This window comes from Pseudopipra pipra, chromosome 22, assembly GCF_036250125.1.
Source record: "Pseudopipra pipra isolate bDixPip1 chromosome 22, bDixPip1.hap1, whole genome shotgun sequence".
NCBI lineage: Eukaryota > Metazoa > Chordata > Aves > Passeriformes > Pipridae > Pseudopipra > Pseudopipra pipra.
Genome location: NC_087570.1, coordinates 6297918 through 6324209, shown reverse-complemented (window position 1 = coordinate 6324209; position 26292 = coordinate 6297918). Strand labels below are relative to the sequence as shown.

At 49.8% G+C, this 26292-nt stretch overlaps 1 protein-coding gene across 4 annotated transcripts in view; it reads right to left on the bottom strand.

The window, feature by feature from the left end:
• Positions 1-12850: 12850 nt before the first annotated feature.
• The window catches only part of EPHB2 (EPH receptor B2), a 122915-nt gene continuing 109473 nt past the window's right edge, over positions 12851-26292 (bottom strand). For all 4 annotated transcript variants that reach the window (XM_064678705.1, XM_064678706.1, XM_064678707.1 and 1 more), the window contains exons 10-16: positions 25215-25337; positions 24595-24842; positions 23767-23982; positions 20961-21110; positions 18913-19106; positions 16688-16843; positions 12851-13655 (exon numbers count right to left, since the gene is read on the bottom strand). In XM_064678705.1, coding sequence (XP_064534775.1) covers positions 13547-13655; positions 16688-16843; positions 18913-19106; positions 20961-21110; positions 23767-23982; positions 24595-24842; positions 25215-25337 — 1196 coding nt within the window. In that variant the 3' untranslated portion in view covers positions 12851-13546. The remainder of the gene's footprint in view (positions 13656-16687; positions 16844-18912; positions 19107-20960; positions 21111-23766; positions 23983-24594; positions 24843-25214; positions 25338-26292) is intronic.

Below are 26292 nucleotides of genomic sequence, written 5' to 3'. Positions count from 1 at the left end.
CTCTTTATGTCTCAATAACTTTGGGAAATTGCAGCCCTACACACCCAGGATAGATTCTGATTACACAGCAGTTTCCCCTCAGTGTTTTTCCACTGCTTCCCACTGAGTTGTGCCTGACTTGCATCAGTGTGATGGGAGAGAAACCCAAACTACTCAACAGTCACCACTGTGTCTTCGTGGGGTGCAGCAGAGCAGCCTGGGGGGAATTTTTGGGCTGCTATTTTCCTCACCAGCTGCCTTTCAAAGCAGAGCAGTGACGTGGGGAAGGGATGGTGGGAAGCAGGCTGGAAGCAGCCCAGGGAAAAGCAGTTTCCTATTTGGACAGCAGCAAATCCCCTCCTCAGTGTTAGAGAATCACGGAATCACAGAATATCCTGAGCTGGAAGGGGCCTACAAGGATCATCCAGTCCCACTCCTGGCCCTGCACAGGACACCCCAACAATCCCACCCTGTGCCTTAGAGGGTTGTCCATATTTTCTGTTGCGAGATATTTTGCCTGTTGTTACATGAAGCTTTTTTTTATGACCAGCTTTGAGTCCAAGTGTTCCACCTCCCAGGATACTCTGCAAAATGCCACCTGTGTCACATTTGCAGGTGGTTTTGGGCTCAGGGACCTCCCTGGATTTTTTTTTGCAGGTTCTTTATACACTCAGTTCAGATGGGAGGAGGTGTCCAGGGTCTCACAGCACTTGGGCATCACAAAGATTTCTGGGGAGAGTGAGTGACCTGACGGAGAAAGGAGGTTTGGGAGGAGAAACAGGGTTCTGAGAGGGCTCATGGTGCAATGGGAGAGTCAGGAGGAGACTGTTTGACCCAGCCTGGACCAATACTGCTGAACATGTGCCTTTCTTGGGAAGAATTTCAGGTGTGCCTAAAGTAGCCCCTGGGAGCTGATCCTGGTCCCACTACCTGTTCTAGAGGTTTCCAAGAGAGATCAGGTCTGACCCCAGATGAAGACAACACTTCCCTCATAAACTGGAGTGGCCAGTGGGGTGGGAGGTGAGCCTTGATTTAATTTAATTTAATTTAATTTAAGGCAGTTAATGCCTTTGCTGCCTTCTAAGACCCTCCTCTGGGCTTGTTCTGCATGTGGGCTCAGGGTCAGTGCTGGGGGGGGTGAGCACCAGCTGCACCCACTTCTGTACAGGTCAGAACCACCTGGGCTCCCTCAAGGATCCCTTTTTTTACAGTCCTTGTCCATTGTGACTTGTGCCCCTTGCTGCTCCCCAGTGCTGGGCTCTTGGGAAGGGCTGTCACTGCAGGAAACGAGGCTCCCTCCCTCCCCAGACACCTTTAAGGCCTTTCCAGGACCCCCAAAAAGGGGAAAGCTTCTGCCCTGCTCAGCTACACCCAGATTTGTAGTGCCAGGAGGGCTGGTGCTGGTTAACAGCCAAATGAAAGCCTTGCTGAGGTTTAGCCCAATGCTCCCATCAGGATTTCCTGTGGACATTTCAGACCTGTGAGTGCTGATCACGAGCAGAGGGCAGAGCTGGCAGGTCCAGGCCTTGACCCAAAGGTTCAGGAGCACATCCAGCTCCTGCTCCAGCTCCAGCTGCACAGAACTGCCTCAGGACTGCAGAAATATTTGCCTCAGTTACAAGCTGAAGCTTCTTCTGACAAATCTATGCAGAAATTCCTTTTTCCTTTGCAAAAGAAGTAGGAGGGTGACAGAACCAGACATCACAGATCTGTGATTATGAACTAAATTATTGATGTTCCCTTCTTATGAGTCAAAGTCTTTATTGCAGCTGGATGTTGGATTATGACAGCTAATGGTCTGTACAGAGTCTGCACTGCATTATTGATATCAGTCATCTCATCCACACCTCGTTCTCTCAGTGTGTGGGACTTCTGGGTTGGGAGATTATTGCAGAGAAGAACTTGGGGCAATAAGTGAAATAAAATGAAGTTCATTTCCATAGGACTTGATCCTTTCCCTGATTTACAATAATCCTTTAAATGTGTGATTTTCCATTTTTTTTTTTTTTTTTTTTAGTTTTTACACACAGGATTGTCAAGGGAACAAGATTCCCAGGAAAACAGCTGTAATTTACTTCCAATGTGGGGTCCCAGCTGGGAGGAAGTTGCTTAGCCATTGAATTGCCTTGAGTTCCCTTCTCCTGTTTACAGTTGCTTGTCAATCCACTGGACATTGATATCTTCTCTTGCTCCATGAATAATGAAGACCAAGGAAAATCAGCACAGAAGTTCTAAGTTCAAATACTCCAACACATGCACATTGAAATTTGCAGCATCTTTTTAACTGAAGAACAACTTAGTGACAAACAAAGTGTTCTCTTGGATAATTTATGGCTACATTTGTCAATTAATTATTCAGACTAAATGGTTTAAGCAGGGTAACAGTGATATCTCTTTATCTTGAAGTCATTTACCAGGCACTAAACAAGTTCTGGGCATGTTTTCCTCTCTTTAAGAAATCGATATCCCTCTTCTTTGTCTCCCATAATATTTACATCCAGGCAGGTTTATTGGGAAGGGGGAAAGTTGGACAAAGCACCTAGGAAGGAAAGCCACAAGCAAATGCTTCAAACTTTACAATTCACATTTATTTTGAAAAAATGTTTTGTTAAAAATACTCCTACAAAGGCATTGGAGCAGCGAGTTTTCTGTTTCCTTTATAAATACATCTGATTTCTTTATTTCTTTATTTTTTTTTTTTCTCAGTAACATTGAAAGACATCTGACGAAGCCAGGAAAGCCCTGGGCTGAATGGAAGACACATCCCTGTGTAACAAGGACCTGCACACTATCTCCCCATTCACAATTTAAAAAAAAAATACAGATACTGTCATGAAAAGTGTTATGTTGTCCATGGGGTCACGGAGAGTGGGAAACCAGGGCTGGGGACACCCTGGAGCCCAGTTGATGTGTCCTGGGACTGGTTTAGGGGATGACTGGACACACTTGTCTTTGGGTGGTTGAAGGATACACCTCATTTCCCCATCCCACACTCCCAAAGCTGTGACAACGAGGTGAGAGCCCAGCAAACCCTCCCACCCCTGAAAACCTTCCCTGGGACATCAGCAGCTCCTCCACAAATCTTTGGGTGAAGGACATTTTCCAGCTGGTGGCTTCGCACCACGTCACGTTGGAGGAGCCCTGTGAGCAAACCACAGTGATCAACTCCCTGGTGGACAGGGGGATTTGCTGCCACAGCACTCGGCCACCCCCCATGGCCACCTCCCACCTCACCTCCCACCACAGCCTGGGGCTTCCTTCCCTCCAGGATCTCCTTGGGCTTTAGTGTCTGAGCAGGAAAGACCTTCCCTGCAAGGAGTCTTTTACAATGGGAACATGGACAGCTATGTTGGCCCTCTAGTTCCTCAAAAATCCCTGGATAGACCCATCCAGTGCTGTGGGGGGCAGTTTGACGTCCTGTGCCCAGCTCACCCTGAGGGGAGGTCTCTGAGCTCCCAAACTCACCCATGTCTTGCACCCCACTGGCTTGGGAAAGTGAGAGGGGTCACAGCTTTATTTGGGACACTGCTTGGAAACCTCAGGCTCATTCCTCCAGCAGGAGCTGCTACTGCTTGGCTCTGGCTTCAGCTGCTTGAACACCCTCCCAAAACTCAAAGCAGGGCCCCAAAGCACTCCCTGGGCAGACTGACTTCACATCCAAAACAAACAGCATGGCAGGGAGTGCCACAAGGTCAGCAAAGCCTTTCCAGAACAAACCTAGGAGTAGAAAGCACATCCCCAGACTGCTGGATGGGCTCATCCACCTGTGGGAAAGAGGCAGGGCTGGAGTCTTTTCCCTGACCCATCCCGTGGGAACATTGACCAGGGATCCTGACACACCTGACCTGCTTTCACACAGCTTTCTACTGCTTCATCCAGGGAGATCTGGGATGTGTGTGTGGGGGTGATAGTTCCAGAAGGAAAGGTATGTTTTCATGGGAAGAAATGTAGATAACCACAGGTTGTGCTGAGATCCAAGGAAGGGAATCCCTGGCAATGGCCCAAACCTAAAAAAAATCCATCCAGCCCTCCCATACTGCAGGAGGGGCAGAGGGAAGAGAAACAGCACAGAGAACAGAGAGCTGAACAGGAGGACAAGCAATGGCAAAGACAAGGGTGCAAGAGTCACAGGATGGAAAATAGGTGGGAAAGCCACTGGAAGAGGGCATCCAACCAAATGCCCCCTGATGCAGGGGGGCTGTGGATCCACAGAAGGAACAGGCACAAGCTTCCATCCCTGATCCCTGATTTCTCCCCCTGCAGCTCCAGTGGGATATCAGGGGATGTGCTGGGATGTGGGGTCTTGGGTCAGGAGGACCAAATGGAGAGGGGAGAAGCAAAGCCAGGACTTTGGCAGGAGAGTCTGGATGATGCAGGAGGAGAACCACAGCCCTGCACCAGAGACTGCTCTCCTTGTCAGGGCATCCACAAACTGCAGCTCACACTCCAACTCCCTCAACCCTCCACGGAGTCTTTCCTTCCAGCCCTGCTCAAACCAGGGGTTTCACTGCTCAGATCTCCCTGTTGGATGGGCCAGGGATAATCAGACTTGCCTGTCACTCTGCCCATGGCCCATCCTGGGCAGGGTGAGCTGGGCTTTCCTGCTTCACTCTTGAATGGCTTGGAGGAAAACTCTGAAACGTGAAAGAAGAATGGTCAGAGCTCCTGCAGACCTGAGGGACCCAACCACAGCCTGACTGTGGGACCCTGAGCAAGTTCTTACTACGGAGGCACAGCACTATTTTGGGAACTCCTGCAATTTGAACTTCATTTCCCTGCTCCTCAGACCTGTGGAAAGCCTTGGCTGGGCTCTAGGCCATGTTCTCTACAGACTGTGAGGTGCTCAGGGGTGGGGGGGAACAGACACTGGGCACTAAAACTGGGATATGAAACCCCCAGTCCAGCCCTTTGGTTTTCTCACAAGGGAGTTGGGCCACCCTTCACTAAAAGATGGGATTTTCCTATGACCCCAGTGCTCCTGAGATCATAAACATGGGAGTTGGGATTTTCAGACTAAAAGAACCACCAGAGAGCTCATAAAACCATTATCTAGAAATACACTGGTCCTCTCCCAGTCCCTACTGGAGACCAGAGGGGGCCAGGCAAGAAGCACAACTGTACCAAATGCTGTGTCCCTTCCCTGGTCTCCTGCAGCTCACAAGGGCTGGGAATACACAGTCAGGGACCCCTTCAGCTCCAGCCAGGCCCTTCTCCCACATTCCTGGGCTACTCTGCAGAGGAAAACAAATCACTGCCTGTGTCAAACAGCTTTTCATTCCTGCCAAGGCAGAGTAAGCAATAGGAGGGATTTAATGTCTGGATCTAAGTTGTCCCAGAACATAAAGAACAAATTCCTCTTCAGAGCTGGGCCAGCATGCACAACTGAACCTTGCACTTAATCTCTGCCTGTACCTTGTCCTGAAGCCCCCAACGCTCAGTGCCTGCTCTGAGGTCCCTCTGGGATTTCACTGCACTCACCCAGCCCAGCCCTGAAAAGCTCCATTGCAACAAGAGCTCTTTGCCCATTTTGGAAGCTTGTCTCAGGCTCCTTTCCTTCCTTTTTCCCCTGAGACAGCTCTGATGGGTCCATTTGGACTCATGGGCAGATACCCAAACAACCAGAAGCTCACAGGGACAAGTCTCATAGTCAGAATCCACACCAGAACAGAGGAAGGGAAGGACAGGGACCTCACCTTATCCCAGCACCCCCTTAGTGTTCTCCGAGTCCTGAAAGAAGGTTTGAGAACTTCCACATCCACCACAGGATGGATCACCAAGTCAGTCTCCCTTTTTGTGCCTTTCCTGCTGTTTGAGGCACTGATGTCACTGAGCCCCAGGGATACCTTGGGATACACAGGGAACTGGGGGGAGGAAGCAAGGGGTTTGCTCTGACATGGGAAGCCCTCTGGCTCTGCACTGAAATCCTTCCCCAGACAGAGTGAAAAAGGAAAATCAATGATGCTTGATGGAGTATTTGGGCTTTTAAGAGATGCAAAACGTGTCAGTCCCAAGAACATGAGGGTACAGAAGGAGTTTGGTAGGGATGCTGTTAAACACCCAGTGCCCCCAAGCACCCGTGACCCAGAAAAGACTGGAAGAGATATTTTTGTGCCAAGATTACTCTTTCACAAGTTTGTCCAGTCATCTTCTGAATCATAAAATCACAGAATGTTAGACTGGTTTGGGTTGGAAGGGACCAATTCCACCACCTGCCATGGGCTGGGACACCTTCCACTGGCCCAGGTTGCTCCAGGCCCTGTCCAACCTGCCCTTGGACACTTCCAGGGATGGGGCAGCCACAGCTTCTCTGGGCAACCTGTGCCAGGGCCTCCCCACCCTACCAGGGAAGGATTTCTTCCCAACATCCAATCTAAACTTACCCTCTTTTAGCTTGAAATCATTTCCCCTTTTCCTATCAGTCCATCTAATGCTGGGTATCCACGTGGGTATCCACAAGTTCCACCCTTCAGTCCCTGTGCTTTGTGCCAAAGAATGTTCTGCTTCACCTGACTTGGGGCTGTTCCTGTCAGCAGCAGTGACTGCCCCTTTCTCACCCTTCTCACATCTTTCCTGGTTTGATGGCATGAAATTTTGATCATTTTTACCTCTGCCAGACCAAGAATCAAAATCTATTTATCTTTTATACCTCCCAAAGACTTCTGGCAGTTCCAGAGGCAGCTCTCTATATTTCTTAATTCCTGTGTATCCCTTCTGAGTTGAGGAAAACAAAAGCATGGCCAGCCTTTGAGGAGCCAGTGCATCAGAATTTCACTGGCTCAGTGTGAAGGCTCCTGAGTGCAAATATTTGATAGCCACCAAAGATTTCACATTTATTCTCCACCAGCAAAGGCCAAGCCAGGGGGTGAGTTTGCCACATCACCTGTCCCAGGCTGGTGCTGGTTGGGTCTGCTGCTTTTGCCGACCTCCATCTCCCAAACCAGCTCACTCAGCACAGCCTGGAGTCCTGAGCTGGAAGTGCAGACAAAAAGCAAGTTGGGGATTTGACTCTCAGCTTAAACCTCAGGTTGGATAAGTCCTCATAGAATCCCAGGATGGTTTGGGTTGGAAGGGACCTTAAAGATCATCTCATCCCCACCTCGTGGCCACGGGCAGGACTTTGAACCCCTTCCACTGATTCTTGCTAACACAGCTGTTTGGCTGTTAAAGACTTGACAAACTTTAATCCTTTCCTCCCAGACTTGCTTGGAATCATCAAAGGATACGGCACAACATCTGTGCAAGAACTCCAGACTGACCTCAGAGGGAGAAGTAGAAGCTGCAGTTGAGGCAACTGAAACATTCCTGGAGTTTACTGGAAGGAAAGAGCTGGAAAAGCATCAACCAAATGTTTGCTTGGTTGTTTGTTTTTTTTTTTCACGAGGGCAAAATAGGGCTCCTGACCAAAAAAAAAAATGAAGTGTTGTGGTTTGTTTGCAGGGATGGCAATGGGAGCAGTGTGATAACCAACAGGGATCAGACAGGGACACAGAGAGGGACACAGCTCAGGACCACATGGGGGAATTTCTGGCAGAATTAAAAAAAAAAAAAATAAAAAAGGGACAGAAGCTGCTGAATTGGTTGTAAGACAGGTAGGAGTAGCCAGGAGTGCAGATCCAGACAAAGATTTGTGCGGAGAGAGGTCTTGGTGCTTCCAGTCCCAAAGTTCTGCAAATGATATTTGTCAATGGAGTTGGCAGGAGCAGCAGAGGGAGAGAGAGAAGGTAAAGTCCAGGAAATATCTGCAGAGTGCAGGGAGTTTTCTAGGAGAGCTGTGGAAGATTTTCCAGGAAATATTTGCAGAGTGCAGGGAGATTTCCAGGAGATGTATGGAAGATTGGAACACATATGAAAGCAAACAGAGACCAATGTTGTGTCCTGTCTTTGGGAAGGGTGAAGAATTAATTATAAGAAGCAAAGTCTGAACAAGTCCAAGAAAAAAGGCTAAAATGTGACTGTAGATAAAAAAACCCACACATATATTCTGCATAGTGGGAGGATTCCAGCAGCTCTCAGCAATGAGGAGGAGAAATCAGCAATATAGAAGAGAATTTTTGGTGGGAATTGCTCATGGGACAGTGGCAGAATTGCACAGAACTGGGACCAGAGTGGAACCAGCACCATGAGCAGGTGGGAGCAGTGCTTAAGTCACAAACCAGAGCTCCAGGACAGAACTGGGGGGTGTTGACTGCAACAGGTAAAGCTCCCACCATGGAACTCTGAGGACATGGCATTTGGCTCAATCAGCTGATATAAAGGACTATTGGTCCTGCACCAGTTCCTTGGGGATTGCAGTGCAAAAGAAGGGGAACACAGCAAAGGAGACAATTGTTAGGATGCCATTAGTGGCACTGGATAACTGCCAGCAGGAGAGAAAAATGAAGCTAGTGCTGCATTAATTGTTCATAGAATTTTGAGGGAGGAAAAGTTGAATCCTGAATGTGAAGAACTTGCATGTAAAATTTTTGAGGATGGAAAAAGACCTACATTAAGTCAGCTTTGAGTCAGACATGCAGGAAGGAAGGTGATTTACATTAAAACAATAAACTCCACTAAACCAAACCAGACAGCAGTGATGCTTCCAGCACTCTGGATTATTCATACACCCAAGGCAGCGACAGATTTATTGCATCATCAGAAGATACAACTGTTAACAACGCAGCAGAGTTCAAGCCCTGACTCCAGGTTTCATATAAATCAGCCTGGAAAATACAACAAGAAGTTTCCTCAGCTGCTCACACCCTCCAAGAGGTTTTCTCTACAGGCCACTGCTAATCTGCAGCCTGGGTGATGATTCCTGGGAAAGAACCTTTCCTTTGACCCAAATTCAAAGAACAACTTCCAGGGCAGTGGGAAAAAGCACCATGAGAAGAGATGCTGATGAAGTATGTCCTCCTTGGCTCATGCCATGCCAGAGCAGGAGGGAACTGCACTGGAGAGAGCTCCAGTGAAGAGAGCAGGATCTTGCTGTTGGGAAAGGGATAACAGGATCCAAGAACCTCTTTGTGGCAGATGCTCCAAGGCAGATCTCAGAGGCTGGAGCACTGTTTTCTCCCCAGCTACTTCAAACACTCCTCTTGCTGACCTCGAGATGTCCTGGCCCAGTGATGCCAACGAGAGGACCCTGTGCCATGGCTGGCACAGAGCTGTGGGATGGAAGTCCACATTGGAATTACAATACTAAAGGAATACTGCAGTTGTGGCAAACCCTGTGCCAGCCCCACTGACCTGGATTGCTGCCTTTGGAAGCTCCTGCTCCGTAGTGAGGACACTACAGAGAGGAGAAGCTCCTCAGCTGCTGAAAACCACAAATGTCCACTCATTTAGGAAAGGCAGCTCTGAGGTTTTACTGGGGGGGAGGGCAGGTCACTTGGGGAGGGTATGTGCAGTTCACAGTGCTCTGTTTGAGTGTCCCCAGAACCACAAGGACAATTCCTCGTGGCACTGCTGTGTCTCACAGGTTTGTTTTTCCCTTCTCCCTCACATCACTGTGCTGCAACTGCAGGGAAAAGGCAACAGCTGGAAATGATCCTCTAAATATATTTCAACTTTTTACTATCCACGTGTGCTTTGCTTTCTCTGCTCTGCTCCCTGACGTTCTGCAAGGTTTGAACTCCTCACTGGCCAACCAACTGAGAACTTCCAGCCTGCTCAGCTTTCCCACCAGACACCACCCCCGGGGTGACCTGAGCAGGAGAAATGGAGGAGGAAGGCAGGCCTGGGAGGTAGCTTGAAAGGGGGAGGGAAAACGTGAAAATCACAACAAGCTGCCTGATCCCTTCTGCTCAGTCCCCACACATGCACACATGCACATGCACAACAGGATTTCACAGTGCCAATGTCAGCAAGTGCCTTTTCCCCCTGGAACACACTGGATTTTGCCATTAGACTCCCATTTCGTGGCAGTGCATCGGAGACCCATGAAATAAATATGTTAAAGTCACTCCAGTGCCCGTGCCCTGCACTGCAGAGTGTGCCAGGGGCTCTCACAACCAAAGGACTTGACAGGAACTCAGCTCCTCGTGCTCCCAGCAGAGCTGAGGGACGCAGAAAATTGCAGTGTTTTTTGGACCATGTCTGTTTTAGTTCTCCAGTAGTCCTACAAAACCAAACACAGATGTCACAGCGATGTCTGGTACAAACAGATGGGGATGTGCTCCTTTTAGAACCGGCATCATGTGATTTTTTGGTCAGAAGAAGAGACATGGATGTGCTTTCTCTGTCCTGCAGGCGGCTGCCACGGCTCTGGGGGGCTGTGGCACTGAGCTGGGTCCTGTCCTTCACAGTGGGCTGGGTCTGGCAGGTAGATGTGTCTGACAGCAGCCAGCGAGGAGATTCAGTGCATTAAGACAAAATGTCTCCGAATGAAGAAGACCTGAAGTGCCCTTCCAAGCCCTGAGTGGCTCTGAAGGGGTGCTGCTCCTCCTTAGTGTCTGCAGGAATGTACAGGATGGCAGAGAACAGTCAGGAATTGTCTGGGGAGGACAACTGAAGGGCATCATGTGCTCCTTCCACATGGCTGCCCCACAGGAATCTGCTGGTTGCTTTTCTGGGCAGGCAGCTCTCCTTGCAAAGCTCTGGTACACAAGTCTCTGGTTGGCTGTGGTAGGACAGCTTGGCACAGCACCATCCTTCCCTCACCCTGGAGTGCCACCACACAGCTCCAGACATGCCTTTGGGAAAGACTGACCACTGCTCCTTGTTCAGACACGTGAGATAAGAGGCACCAGGGGAGAGTCCTCCCTGCTCCCCACATGGGAGAAGCTCCTGGTTCCCTGTGTGCCCTCTGCAAGCACTTTGTGTGCTTTAATCAACTCCAGGGATTTTTCTGTGCTCTTTCAAAGTCCATTCCCTGACTAGGAGCAAGTGCTTTTTGGACACAAAGGCATCACCAGCATCCCTTTGGATACACAGGCAGGACAGACAGGTGACATGTCCAGGTACCACCTGCACACACCATGCCCAGAGCCCACTCCCCCCAAATTCTGCCACCTGAAAGCGATGCAGGGCAGCAGTGATGCCATCAGAGGGGCTGCCCTGGGGACACTGAGCTCAGAATATGTCCCTGGGTGCCCAGCACACACCCGGTGTTCACCTCCCCACAGGTGTGCTCTGATGCCAGGCCAGGGATGTGTGTTCAAATACAAACACAGCACTGCACTGGGGATTTTGGATGAGTAGATTTTTGGATGAGTAGGGGCTGGAGGGACAATTCATCCAGTTAAAGACCCTGCTGCTGGAGGACCAAACTTTGGGACAGTGCAGGAGCTCAGTGGAGAAGTGACTCGTGCCTGTAGGGAATGGTCTGATGCCACTTGCAAGGGCTTTGTTGTTGGATCTGGTCTGGAAGTGGAAAATGCTAAAAGTATTTTATAAATGGCCTCATATTTTACAAGCAGTCCAGGGAGATGATGTCTGGCCTCAGAGGTCTAGACAGCTCGGGATTTTCATCCACAGCAGACACACTTCCTCTTGGATCCAGCTCCTGGAAAATACAGCCAAGCAGCTCCCAATGAATGTGTCTTCAGCTGCTGAAAACGAGGAGAGGACCCCAGGAATGGCAGACAGGGGCCTGTAAACACCAGTTCTGCTGGCCATGGCCAGGGGGTGGGTGGAAAAATGCCACATGTGGCCACAGGAAGGTGGTGGTGGCAGGAGTGTTTCAGAGGATATGATGTGGTGCTGGACAGGAAGAACAACCTGATTCCCATTTGCACTCCCTGTGCTTGGTTGGTGTCATTTAAACATCCCAAAGACCTGTTCAGTAACTAAAGAATTTGTTTCAGTTATTTATAACCCATGGATTGATCCTTCAGCTTCAGCCACAGCATTTTGCCTCCGGAGACCTGGGATGAGGTTTTTGCCTTTGTCGCCCTGGGCTCTCCTCAAGGTGAAGGGCTGAGACTGGAGCTGCCTCAGAGCTCCCAGAGCATCATCTCTAAGTAAGGTACCAGTCCCCAAATGGCACAGAGCACACCTGCCCAGTTTGGGAACTGCAGAGAACCAGATCACACAACTCACACTCCAAAACTCCCAGCTCCTCTTGGAGGACTGGCCTTCCCCACCTTTCTGTGCACCAAATCCAACACTTTTCCCAGCAGCCAGACCTTTCCAAAGGCCTCTGACAATGGAGAGTCACAAAACCCAGCCACCCTCCCCTCTCTCCCTCCCCCAAACCCTCTGTTGGTGCTGGCTCAGCCCTGCATCAGTACCCCTGAATTGAACTGGTGGCCTTTTCATCGTGTCAAACAACTGGAAACCCAAAAGCCACAAACATCTGCCGTGCCACGACCAGTGGAAAAGAACAAATACTCAAACAGGAGGGAATGTGCATATAAAAAAAACCTTTTTCTCCTGGCATGTTGTCAATAAGCTGCAATTTTTCCTTCCCCGGGGAGGAGATTTTAAGTTCTTGGATGATATGATGCTTGGAGATGTAATTTCTTTTTTGTCAAAAAAACCCAAAAAAACCAAAACAACCAAACCCCAACCGACTAACCAAAAAAAATTTCCAACCCCCAAACTCACAAACTGGTGTTAACAAAGCAATGGACAAAAATCTCCCAACAATGACAACCGAAAAACAAAGGTACACGTCAGCGTTTGTAATCAAAAACTACTACATACTGTACTTGGGGAGTCCTCTGGGGAAAAGATCATTGGCATCTAGAAAAGACATCACTAAAAGTCTTGTGCATATGATATGTGTGAGACACGGTGCCACTGGACGGTGGATGGACGGACCCTTTAGGAAACTGTCACTCACAAAACTGTTCCATGACAAGAGAAAATAAGAGATGTAAAAAAGGACTGGTTGTTTTTTTCCCCCATCCCCGCCCTCCCTCCCACCCAAGGCGTTACAGATTCCTTCTCATTTGTTGGAAACAGCCTCCTCTAAGTCTTGGTTTATTTGTTGTGTGTGGTGGGTTGTTTTTTTTTTTTTTAGAAAAAAAAAAAAAAAAGTCTTCAGTTTTTGAAGTAAGTCCACCAGTTTCTGAGACACACTTGGTTCCACAGCACCAAAGAGCTTCAGCTCTTCCCCCTCTGATCTGCTCACAGGGGCTTTTGGGGGAGGGCTGCACGACACTCCCAGAGCCACAGCCCATGGGAGGAAAGGATGTGCTTCTGTGGCCTTCCTTTGCATTCCTCTTCCTGAAAAAGTCTCATCTCTCCAGAGGTGCCTGGGCCCAGCTGCAGCAGCCTTGTGCAAGGGGAAACATGAAGCTGCTCTTTTCTCTTCCTTTGGAGACTCCCATTGGTCTTGGAGCCCTTTTCAAGAATGCAATTGCTTTATTGTTATTTAAAAATATTTCATAGTTTGTTGTTTTTGTTTTTGTTTTTCAAAATAATTGTCTTTTTTTTTTTTGTTCCCTTTTTCCATTACTTAAATTCTAGAAGCTCTTGGCGACCTTTTTTTGAGGACAGGGTGTTCCTTCCTGCTGCCCTAATCCTCAGAGCAGCTGCCTGTCTCTGGTCCATGCAGAACACTCAAGAACTGGAGCTTGGACATTACAGGGGTGAAGGGGAGCAGGGCCTTGAGGAAGAGGAGGAGGAGGAGGACACGCAGCCATCAAACCTCCACAGACTGAATTTGGTTCATCTGTGCCCTCATCACCTGGATACTGTTCAGAATTTTCTTCTGGTGTCCTGCTAAAGTGACCCCAACTCGCAGAATGTCCCTTTGGGAGGAAAAGAAAACAAACACAAACATCAGAAGATATTTTCTCACAACAGGACAAGATCACAGGTGATATTTCAGATGATCTTTAAGGTCCCTTTCAACCCAAACCATTCTGTAATTCTATGATTCCATGAGAAGGGAGCTGAAGTCTCCACAGATTTCTTCCATGAATGCAACCAATGGATGCAAACCCCATGGAACCTCTAATCTTTTACTTTTTCTGGTTTATCCTCCAATTTTTGCATTTTCTACCCACCTGCAGCACCCTCAGAGCCCTGGAACCTCAACAGAGACTGTGAAACCAAATGCCCCGGGCTCTGCTGAGTCAACTTGCCTGGAATTTTCTACTCTTGTGCCATTTTGTTTGGATTCTCTTTCATTTTGTGACACCTTTTTTCCATCCCTGGAGACACAGGACCAGGGTGTCCTGTCCCTCATCAGATCTCACTCCTCCTGTGCAGAGGATGCACTGTTCTTGATGCTTTTCCTTTCATCTGACAGGACCATGAAATGACCAACTTTTGTACTTGTGCTCTGTGTTAAATCATGGTAATCTAATTTTTGGAGTGCTTCTGTTTTTTATAGATATTGGGCATCTGGGAGAAATAAAGGTCATGGCAAGAGGGCGAGTGTGACTCTAAATTGGTCCCATTTGTGGCTCCAGCTGTGTTTGTTCCCCTCTGCATTCTCCCTCCTGGTGGATAAACCTCAATCATGAATTCTTCAGATGTTCTTCCCATCAGGGGATGGATGGACATGACCAACACCTGACTCTGAGGATTGTCAGGTGCCTTTTCTCCTTGAGTGTTAGGAACAGACTTTTAAGGGGAAGTGTGGCAAAACCCCTGCCTGGTTTCGAGTGGAAGCCAATGGGCAAAGAAGAGCAAAGAGGAGCTCCAAGGAAAGGTGAAAAAAATTCTTAACTCATTTCTGTAAACCAGGATAGGACTGTGGCTCTGCACAGCCCTGTGATTCCCAGCTTTCTGCCTTGGACACTGGATATTTGATTGTATACTGGGAAGGGATTCCTCCCTGGGAGGGTGGGGAGGCCCTGGCACAGGTTGCCCAGAGCAGCTGTGGCTGCCCCATCCCTGGAGGTGTCCAAGGCCAGGTTGGACAGGGCTTGGAGCAACCTGGGCTGGTGGAAGGTGTCCCTGCCCATGGCAGGGGGTGGAATGAGTTGGGCTTTAAGGTCCCTTCCAACCCAAAGCAGTCTGGGATTCTTGGCAGATAATTTAGTGGCCCAGGTGTCCCAGCCTGCAGACAACCAGTAAGAAACCTTTCTAGTGTTGAAACCATTTCGGGATTTGGGGAACCAAATCAGTCTTCAGGAAACATTTACCCTTTGCTGGCTGTCCAGGTCTGAACAAAACAGCAGCTCCACTTCCATGACCATGTACTTCTGCAAAGCCCAGGTAAACATCAGGTGGTGGTGTCAAGAATAGTTGCACCATGATTTGCCAAGGAAAAAGGACTTGGACTGTCCTTCTCTCTGTTAAACATCCAGCCAAGGAGGTGAGGAATGTGGAAGGGAGGTTTGTCAAATCTGGTGGGACATGAGCTGAGGACGCCCTTGTGATTGTGGTGAAGGCACTTGGAAGACACTGTGAGGGATGTAGTAAGGGATGTAGTAAGGGACTGGGAGAAGTGGCTTTTAAGGGACACTGAGGATGTCTGTGAGAGAACAGGCTGCATTGGCTCCACTGCCTGCAGAACTGTTTACTGTCAGATACTCAAAACAGCACAACCCAGGCAGGGTTGGGTTGTAGTGTGGGTCTGATGTCTCTCTTTAGTCAAAGTTCTTCTTCTCTACCCTTCACATCTTGTGGACCCTCTTTCTGTTGTATGAACACAGAAAATATTGTGCCAGAATCATCCCCAGGGTCTTGGGGTTGTACCACAGATGTGCTGAAACAGTCAGAAGTGCCATGGGATTTTCCCAGCAGCAAATAACAAAAAGCCAGAAAAGGCTGTTTGTGTGAACAGATTCTGACTCATTAGTAGATTTAAAATCTGGATTAAGGCACCAACTCCAAAATCATTCCTGGTCACCAGGCTCAAAGACATCACAGCACTTGCAGATGGCTTTAATGCCTGGCCCTTTCTAAGGGTTTCTACAGCAAAGTGCAACCAGCCACAAACCTTTCAGCAGAGGCATCAGAGCCCCAAGTGATTTCAAACCCACCACAAGTGGATTTCAGCTGCTTTCTCCAAAGAGCTTGCTCAGAATTTGTCACTGCAGGATGTTTTTAGTGGATGCAGGACAATGCAGAACAAACTTGTCACCATCCCCCAAGAGGGGATCTTATCAAGGAATGTAAATATCTGAGGGGAGGTGCCAGGGGCTGGACCAGACTCTGCCTGAGGGTGCCAAGCCATGGCACAAGGGGCAACTGGCAGAAACTGATGACCAGGAAGTTCCACTGAACATGAGGAAGAACTTCTTTGATGTGCAGTCACCAAGCACCAAACAGGCTGTGCAGAGAGGGGGTGAAGTGTCCCCCCACCAGAGATATCCAAAAGCCATCTGGACACCACCCTGAGCAAGGCACTCTGGGGGTCCTGTTTGGCAGGAAGGTTGGACTGGATGACCTCCAGCAGTCCCTCCCAACCTTTACCACTCTGTGATTCCATGGTCTGGACTTTCAGACACCTTTGTTAGGCAGAACTTCATTGTCTCCATCCCTGATGCACCACACACCCGAGAGGACTGCAGAGTATAAATGTGCTCTTGAGTGGGTGGAGAACTGTCTGATGCCACCTGAACTCTCCATTTGTTCCATGTTGGGGTTCTGGAGACCCTTGGGGGGTGCTCATTCTCACAGTGGGGATGTGGAGATGAACTCTGCAAGTGCAGAGAGACAGAGGACACAAAGTCTGGAGCCTCCAGAAACTGAACAGACTAAAAGTGGCTCCACAAAGCAACAAATTCCACAAAAGTAAAACCATGAAACGTGAAAATAAAGCTAATTCAGCAACAAACAATTGCTGTTAAACTGCTGAGACTTTCCCTGTGCTTTGGGCACTTACTCTACAGTCATCTGAGATACTACATCAAAGGTGGTGAAGCCAGCACTGGCAAAGCTCTCCTTGTACTGGCTCATCTTGATGGCATCCAGCCATTCATCCACAGTGTTGAAGCTGGAATAATCCGGGATTGTGCGGTCCAGGAGGGGGAGGTTCATCCTGGAACACAGAAACAGGGAATGAGCAGACCAAGAGCCACAAACACAACTGTCCCTGCACCCTCCAGCAGCTGGAGGCACCTGGACCAGCCTCATTCCCAGGGTATTATGAACTGCCACGTAGACAACACTTTGTTCTGCTGAGGGACCCCAAAATACACCTGGGGGACCCCAAAAGTCTCCAGGAACTCCAAAATACCTCCAAAACACACCTGGAGGATGCAAAAATACACCCAGGAGACCCCAAAATACACCTGGGGGATCCCAGCCCCTCCTCCCCCTCTCAAACCCAAGGGACTCCCAGTTGGCTCCATGTGCATGTTTTGGGGGAAAAGGGGTTTTGGAAGAAAAATGGGGGGTTTGGGGAAAAAAAGTGGAGATTTTTAGGAAGGAAAAGGGTTTTATTAGGAAAAAATGATGGGGTTTATGTAAAAAAAACACAGTGGTTTTAGGAAAAAATGGGAGGTTTGGGGAAAAAAAGGGTGGGTTTGGGGGAAAAAATTTGAGCATTCTTTGGAAAAATTGTGGGGTTTTGGGAAAAATGCTTTTTTGGGGGGGAATTGTGGTGTCTTGAGAAACAAATGGGGTGAAAACATTTTTTTTTTAAAAAAATATGGGTTTGGGAGGGGAAAAAATGGATTTCTTTTAGGAAATTGTGGGGGTTTTTTTAGAAAAAATATGGGGGTTTTGGTGAAAAGGTGTGGGGGTTTTGGAAAAATTTTTTTTGGGGAAAAAAATCTGTACAGAGCATCAGGATCAGTCTTTCTGGATCAGTTCATAGGGGAAAGGCAAGAGCCATCAGAGATTATGAGATGTAGCTCTAAAATCCCACAAGGGGAGAAAGTCCATTCTCATAGCAGGAGCAGTGCTTCCAGCAAGCTGGGGAATCCCAGCCAGCCCTGGGAAGCATTAAACCCTCTCAGGAGGTTGATTTGGCTCCATGGAAGGTTAGTTAGGCTGCACCTTGAGTGCTGTGTCCAGCTCTGGGCCCCTCAGCTCAGGAAGGACATGGAGGGGCTGGAGCAGGTCCAGAGGAGGGCAACGAGGCTGGGGAAGGGTCTGGAGCACAAGTGCTGTGAGGAGAGGCTGAGGGAGCTGGGGGGGCTCAGCCTGGAGAAAAGGAGGCTCAGGGGGGACCTTCTGGCTCTGCAACTCCCTGACAGGAGGTTGTAGCCAGGTGGGGGTCGAGCTCTTCTCCCATGAACCAGCAGTAGGACAAGAGGGCTCAGTCTTAAGCTGTGCCAGGGGAGGTTTAGCTTGGATATTAAGAAGAAATTCTTTACAGAGAGAGTGATCAGACACTGGAATGGGCTGCCCAGGGAGATGGTGGAGTCATCATTCCTGGAGGTGTTTAAGGAGATGCTGGATGTGGCATCAGTGCCATGGGCTGATAAGCAAAGTGGTGTTGGGTCAAAGGTTGGGCTTGAGGATCTCAGAGGTCTTTTCCAACCTCGTTGATTCTGTGATTCTGTGAATGTGAGACTGGACAATCAGAGCAACCTCACTCCTCCAGCACCCACATGTACATGAACCCAAGATGCTCCTCTGTGTGCAAAGTCCACTGTCCAGGAGCTGTCTGTGTTCATCAGGCCCATCCAAGGAGAGGGACCAGAGTGACCTTGACATCTGCACAGACTGCCAGTCACAGGAATCTCTGGGATTCCAAGCTCTCTGCCCTGGACATCAGATATTTAATTAGATATTAAGGAAGGAATTCTTGGCTGTGAGGGTGGGGAGGCCCTGGCACAAGTTGCCCAGAGAAGCTGTGACTGCCCCATCCCTGGAATTGTCCAAAGCCAGGTTAGATGGGGCTTGGAGCAACCTGGGCTAGTGGAAGGTGTCCCTGCCCATGGCAGGGGGTGGAACGAGATGAGCTTTAAGGTCCCTTCCAACCCAAACTGTTCTGGGATTCTGTGATCTTTCAATGCCCACCCTGTAAAGGACTAAACACAGGCCAAGCTGCCTCTAACACAGCTCCTAGAGAGATGCAGAGATGGTGCCCACCAAGACCCAAGGGCAGCAGGACTGCACAGAGGAGCCAGAGAACAAGGGGAAGGCAGAGACATGTACCCAGAGGAGAGAGGTGCCATGGCTTTCAGGCTGTTTGGATTTCGGATCATTTTGTCCAAGGTGTTGACAATTTGCCCAAATTTGGGCCTGTGGTTTCGGTCCTTCTGCCAGCAGTCCAGCATTAGCTGGTGAAGGGCATTTGGGCAATCCATGGGCGGTGGCAGCCGATAGTCCTGCTCAATGGCATTTATCACCTGCAGGAGGGGAAAAAGAGATCAGTGCAGTTGGGATAAAACCTATTTAATTCACAGTGTTCCCTCTCTTGGATCCTGAAGGTGACTGGCATGACCAGCCCTGCTGCAGCCTGCACTCCCTGGTGCCCTCCCACCCCCTCCCACCACACACTTAACTCACAGCCCTTGGCATTCCAGTGAGGAGTGTCCTGGGAGGACACCAGCCTTGCTCAGCTGACACCCAGCCTGGCTGGCTGCTCCTGGTGGTCAGTCTGATCTAGGGATAGAGACCATCTCTGCTGGGATATGTGACCTCACAGCTCCAGCCACAAGGCAGGTGAGTCAGGGTGATGTGTTTGGACGGGTACCCAGCCCAGCAGCTCACTGGGAGAACGTCCCCATCCAGTGAAGGGTTGTGACCTACAGACAGGGAAGCTGCCCCTGTGTTTTCCTTCCTCCAGTGGTTTTCTACTCCTGCCAGCAATCAAGCCCAGCCAAGTGACAGGGTTGTGCCAGGGGATGCAGCCCAGGCTGCAGATCTGGGCTGGCACAAGGCTTGGGTGTCTCCTCACTGCTCCACACGACCTGGGAAAATGCCCAGTCTTGCAACGTCCAGTGGAAACAGCAGAGGAACAAAGGCTAGAGGATCTTCAAGGATCTCCCCATATCCCTGTTGCTCTGCACCTGCAGCCCTCCATCCTCTCCTGGGTGATGGAGGAGGATGGAGCTGCTCCACCCTCCAGGAACATCTGTTCCTCTCACAGAGGCAGGTGCAGGCAGGATTCTCCTGCCTTTAGGCCATGCACAGCATGACAAGGAGAAGGAGCCTTGGGCACCACAAACAGGCTTGTGTGGCAACAAAACCCAGGAGGGAGGATAAAAACCAGACCTGAGGATACTGCAGAAATCAGGAGCAGCATTTCGAAATGACCAACTCCCTGTGGGAATGAGAGAAAAGGGGAGGAAGAGGGACAGAACTTCCTTCAGGGATCCAGAGGAGGGACCTGGATGTCTCTGGCTGCTCTCACCACGGGATCAAGGCTGCCATGACTTTGTCTGGCTATGTCTTGCACACTTCCAAGGACAGAGATCTGCCTGGTGGGATACCCCAGGGCTGTGTCCCCATCCTGGGGAAGGGCTGGACATACCTGGGGAGGTGAATATATTGTTGAGCAGGAAGGCTGCCTAGAGAAAATTAGGGATACTGCAGCTGGGAATGGGAAAGAGGCAGGGAAGGGCAAGGAAACTGTCCCCCTGGGAGGAAGGAGTGCACAGAAATGCTCCAATTCAAGACGAGAGTCATAAAGTATTTCAAAAACACTGAAATACCTTGTGGGTTTGTTTTTTAGCTGCACATAAATTGCTTGGCTTCTTATAGACCACAGTCCAAGTTTGCCAGGGGGGTTTAATGACCATCTAGTGGAAGGTGCCTCTGACCATGGAAGAGGGTTGGACAAGATGATCTTTAGAGGTCTCTTCCTTCCCAAACCATTCTTGTCTCTGTAGCAGACTCCCATGGAATGCCTGTGATCCCTGCAGGTGAAGCTCTGCTTTCTGCTCCAGGAGCTCTCAGCTCAGTGACATTTCTTTTTCCACCCACCTGGTTCCTTTACCTTCTCAGCACCTGCCCACCACCTGCTCACCTTAACCCTGTCCTGCTGCAGTAGGTGCTGAGCAGTCCCCAACCTCTGCCACAGCAGCACGAGGCGACCAGACCAAATCCCAAAATTATCCCCATTACTTCTTCCAAAGGTGTCGACCTTGGACACATCTCCCTCAACAGAGAAGGCTCTGGGCATGCCACAGGCTGTAGCCAGGCTTTCACCTTGCAATGCCCCCAGTTTCAGTGTTTCTGCCCCTGGTTTCTTGACTCACATCTTGGTTGGTCATGTCCCAGTAGGGCCGCTCTCCGTAGGACATCACCTCCCACATGACGATTCCATAGCTCCACACGTCGCTGGCTGAGGTGAATTTGCGGTACTGAATCGCCTCAGGAGCTGTCCATCGGATGGGGATCTTCCCACCCTGCAGGGAGAGAACACAGGATGGGAACAGGAGGAGAGAGAGCAACCGAAAACATGAGTGTCCAGAATGTTTGCCTGTAATGTTCTGGTAAAACCCCAGAAGGAAGAGACCACAGGACTATCTCTCATGCTCCTTCAGGATGGATGTGGATTGTCCAGCCAAGCTGGGAAGCCTTCAGTGATGATGGTTCTCCCCATTTGGTGACCTGTCCCACCACTCTCCTGTTATTCACCTCACAAGCCATATTTTTGCCTATTACTCCTTATTATATCATCTGGTGCCACTGCAAAAAGTCTTTTTCCTCCAGGTCACTTAGAGGGTTCCCTCAGCCTCCTCTTCATCACATTAAACAAGACCAGCTCCTTCCACCTGCCTCCTGCTACAGTTTTCCTTGGCATGGAGAAATGCCATGGTGCTAGTAGTGACTTTGGTAGAAAAATTAAGGTCTAGGAACACAGGAAAATCCAAACTGATCTCCCTCCACCCTTTTGCTGTCACCTCTCTACCTCCAGAGCAGGATATATGGAATTAGAACACCTTCCTCTTCAGCCTTCTACAGCTGTTGACTCCTTGAAGCCAATGGTACATCATTTTTGAGCTGGACTCCTCGTATCTCAGTCTGTTTGTGGATACACATGATCCAGAAGGATCTGTTTCTGGAGACCAGGATGGAGTGAACACCTTCTGCTGGGTCACTGGTGGGAAATGGGAGGGACTGGGTGGGCACTGGGGGCTCTGTCATCCAGCTCTGGAGAAATGAGGGCTCTCCACTCCCCACACAGGGGAGTCAACCCCTGAAGAACACAGGAGTGGCACACACAGAGCCATGCTCTGCTTAAGCCCTTCCATCCTCCTGATTTCCCTCTGGGAGCTTTGGGCTTGAGCCATTCACTCAAGGGACATTCTGAAGGGAAATTCTTCCCCTGTGCTGAAAACTAAGCAAAACTGTCTATGTTTTGTGGCTGGGAGAAGATTAAAGAACATTATATTTTGTCAATTAATAACTGGTATGTGTTATTAAGGGTCTCCTAGGACTTCCTAGGACTCAGCCCCAGTACATGCCAGAATAATGAAGGAAGATAATGTTCCTTAATCTTCTCACAGCCACAGATCTCAGGCAAAATATTCTGTTTTCCACAAGAGGGGAAGACCAAGCACTCCCCACCAAGCATGATGTCCCCTCCATCAGGCAGACTCTTGACAGAGCTCATGGCAAGCAGTGGGTTTAAAAAAATATATAAAAGAGAGGTTCTAAAGTAGAAATTACAGACTTTGGAGGTTCTTCGTAGAGGAATTCACTTCAGTGAGACCTCCCATGCCTGTGGTGGTCTGACCCAGGGCTTCAGCCATGAACCTCCCATGCCACAGCTTGTGGCTGTTGCCACCCCTGGGCACCAGGGATGGTGACAATAAAACCCACTTGTGCATCCCAGGACAGGGATTCTGCAGAGGAAGATCCTCCTAGTTCTCTGATGCAGCAGGTGCACATGTCCTGTCACTACAGATAATCTATGTCCCGCCACAGTGCCCACAGTCCAAGATGAATAAATTAGGGATAACAAATTTATTATTAGAGAGAAAAGCTACAGGCACAATAACAGGGATAGAGAACAGCAATAAATACCATGTATTTACCTAACAAAGGGAAAGTTAATTGGCTGTGAGGAACATGGTATGAAAAATAAATATTATCAGTGTTTCTAAGGCTGTGTAAGATGGAAGAGTTGATGTTTGAAGCTACACAAGTTCAGAAGAAAATAAACCCTCACATTTTTGGTGTTTGTTTGGTGTTCAGCTGCTGACACAATTCACTAAGAGCTATGCCAGACAGCTTCAAAAGACCCAGGAGGGATGATTTCCTCCAGCAATACCAACGCTTATTTCCAGGGATTCTTGTCCTAGGCATTGATCCTGTTGCACTGTTCCAGAGCCATGCTGTGTGATATTTATGAGAAGTCCTGGCTACAGCCTCACTGAGCAACAAGTCTTCAAACAACCCTTTGGTCCCAATGAACATTCTGTAGCCTGAGACAGGCCACGAGTCCTTGGTGGCACTTGTGTCACTGACACTGTGGGTGTTCCTGGGAAGTTGTTACATGTTCATGAAGTCATTTCTAGGAATGTTTCTGTCTGATTTATACAGATTATCTGGAGACTCAGTATCTAGTGCTGCTGGGATGAATGCCCAGCATGCATCCACACTTCAGTCTGTCGTTCCTGGGGCTGAGCCCGTGACATGACACGGAGAAGGATGACAGATTCCTGGACAGAAGGATGATGGATTCCTGGACAGCAGGGCAGCACAACTGGACAGTGATGACAAAAAACCCCACACTTGCTGCCCTGGCAACAAATCTGTCAGGGCAGCATTTCAAAGGACCCCAGCTGGATCCCACTGAGTGGGTATAGTGCATGATCCCAACTAAGGGATATATATCCCAACCAGGGATATATATGTTTGGAAGAAGGCTCAGCTACCCCCAGGAATGACAGGACCTTGCAGGAGAGAATCTTCTTCCATTTCTTTCATTGGTCTTTCCCATCTGGGACCTTATTTCCACCGCTGACATCCTGAAAAAGCGACCTCCCTCTTTTCCCTCTCCAGCCCCTTCCTTCCCCCTCCCACCCCCCCCTCCCTCTGGAAGAGCAGCGTTACCAGGGCGCTGGTGTAGGTGGGATCAGAGGTGTCGTCCTCCAGGAAGCGGGAGAGGCCAAAGTCAGACACTTTGCAGACCAGGTTGCTGTTGACCAGGATGTTTCTGGCAGCCAGGTCCCGGTGCACGTAGTTCATGTCTGCCAGGTACTTCATGCCCGCAGCAATGCCCCTCAGCATCCCCACCAGCTGGATCACCGTGAACTGCCCGTCGTTTTGCTTGGGGAACAGAGGGGGAGACCGTGTGAGAGGAGCAAATTCACAGCCTGGCACGGTCAGGCAAACAGCCAGGAGTGTCTTTCCACACTCAGGGCAAGACACAGCTCTGCCAGGAATGTGTACATTCCCTCCAAAGGGGAGTGGAGAGCTCACAGGGGCTGGAATTCACCTCCACTCACCCCAAGGGCATCACCATGGTGGCTGCTGTCACCCAAAGGTGCACCCACCTGGCACAGGAGGGCTCAGAAGGGACCATCTATTCCTGTTATCTCCCTTCTACAGTCAATTTTCCACTTCAAGCTCAGAAGTAGAAATACTTGGACAGAGCAGCTGGAGGTGAAGTCCTGCTGTCTTAAAGCTCCGTCAGACTGTCCCCCTGTGCCAGTTTGTACAGGCACCTGTGGGTGTGCAGGAGGGCACAGCCTCTCCCTAGGATGAGACACGTAACAGGTGGCACCTCCACCTCTGTTCCCAAACCACAGACCTCTGGACTATGCAGCAGCTGCTCCAGGGGGCACTGGGCAGGGAAGGGCACTGGGGAGGGAACCTTCCCCCCAGTCCTCCTCTGTCCCAGCACAGTTTCTGGAGCTGCCCACTCCCAGGATCCTGTACCCGCAGGAAGGAGTCCAGGGAGCCATTCTCCATGAACTCGGTGATGATCATGACTGGGGAGCTCTTGGTCACCACGCCCTCCAGGTGGATGACATTGGGGTGGTCAAACTGGCCCATGATGCTGGCCTCGCTCAGGAAGTCCCGTCTCTGCTTCTCCGTGTAACCAGACTTGAGGGTCTTGATGGCCACAAAGATCTCCCTCTTGCCAGGAAGCTTGAGGTGCCCACTGCACACCTCGCCAAACTCCCCTGTGGACAGACAGGTAGGGCTTGTCAGCTTCCCACAAGCTCCCACTGGTCCAGCCCTGTCTGCCCTGCACGTCCCTGAGCTGCCACCCATCACTTGATCTCTGCTTCCTCCCTCCTCCACACCAAAGACCCCCCCTTCAGGTAGACCCATCACTGTGAGGAGCACTGGATATGGGACTATTTGCACATGGGAACTGGGTGTTCATGTTTCTCCAGCACTGGACCCTGCTGCTCCTTCTAGTCCAGGCTGGGGCTAAGACATGAGTAAACACCAGTCTTCCCAGTACAGGTAAGGCTAAATCCTCACCTGATCCTGGGAGCACGAAGGAGCCTGTGGTGCTGAGGGGAGCCAGCCATTCCCAGGTCACCTACCTGCCCCAATCACCTGCTCGATTTTGACACAGGAGATATCGATTTCTTTTGCAAACTCCCTGACAGCCTCGTTGGGATCTTCGTAGGTGAAGGGATCGATATAGATCTTCATCCCTGGAGTCACTGCACAAAGGTGAGGAGAGAGTCAGATAGGTGGATGCAACTGGAACAACAGATTGTTGGCATCGAGGAAAAGAGAAACTTGTTTGCTTGAGGGTCTTTCTGCCTCAGCAAGTTGCATAATCAAGGGCACGAAGCAGAAACAGAGAAACAGTTTGAGAAGGAACATGCAGAGTCATGTTTCATAGGACTATTAAAGCTGGATTTAATGAATATCAGTTCACAAATCATTGTTGGGGTAGTGAGGGGATATGTTGTGAGCTCAGAGTGCAAACTGCAGACTGACTCCTCCATGAGAAGTCTGTGACCCTTCCAGGGGCAGTGCAAACAGAATGGACAGGCCAGTCTGTTCTCCTGACAGGTAACCCAAGGCTGGGTTTCCTCTTGGGAGCCCCAAAATGGCCAAGACAAGCTGTGGAGGACACAAGGAAAATTGCAAGCGCCAAGTTCTTCCTGCTGGGCAGAGCAGAGGACACAGTGACATGTCCTGGGAAAGGCAATGGCCATGGGACCTGGTGAGGCTGGACTGCTGCTGCCACATCCCACACTACCTGTGGGACAGCTCTCACCTATGGGTCTCCTCTTTCTATACCCATTTTCTGGCCTCTGGCTCACTCCAAAATGGGGGTTATACGGAGAGCAGAGCTCACAGCTCACTAAACAAGAAGCCCAACACAGCACCAGAGCATGAGTCCCAACTCCAGGATGCTGGTTGGATTCAGGGGGGTTCTGCAATGCTCACAGGCTACCCAGGCTTTGGCAGTTTGCTGTAGTCTCCCCACAGCAATCACTGCTGGGGAGTGAGCAGGGACTGAGCCTTGGACAGCTGTGTTGAGTGTGGAAGTGGTTAAAAGGCACCTCAGGCCCTTTAGCAGCTCATGTGCATCCCATGGCACCAAGTGGTGCAGGCACAGCTATCAATGCCACCCCAGCCTGGAGCTGTCATGTCCCACACCAG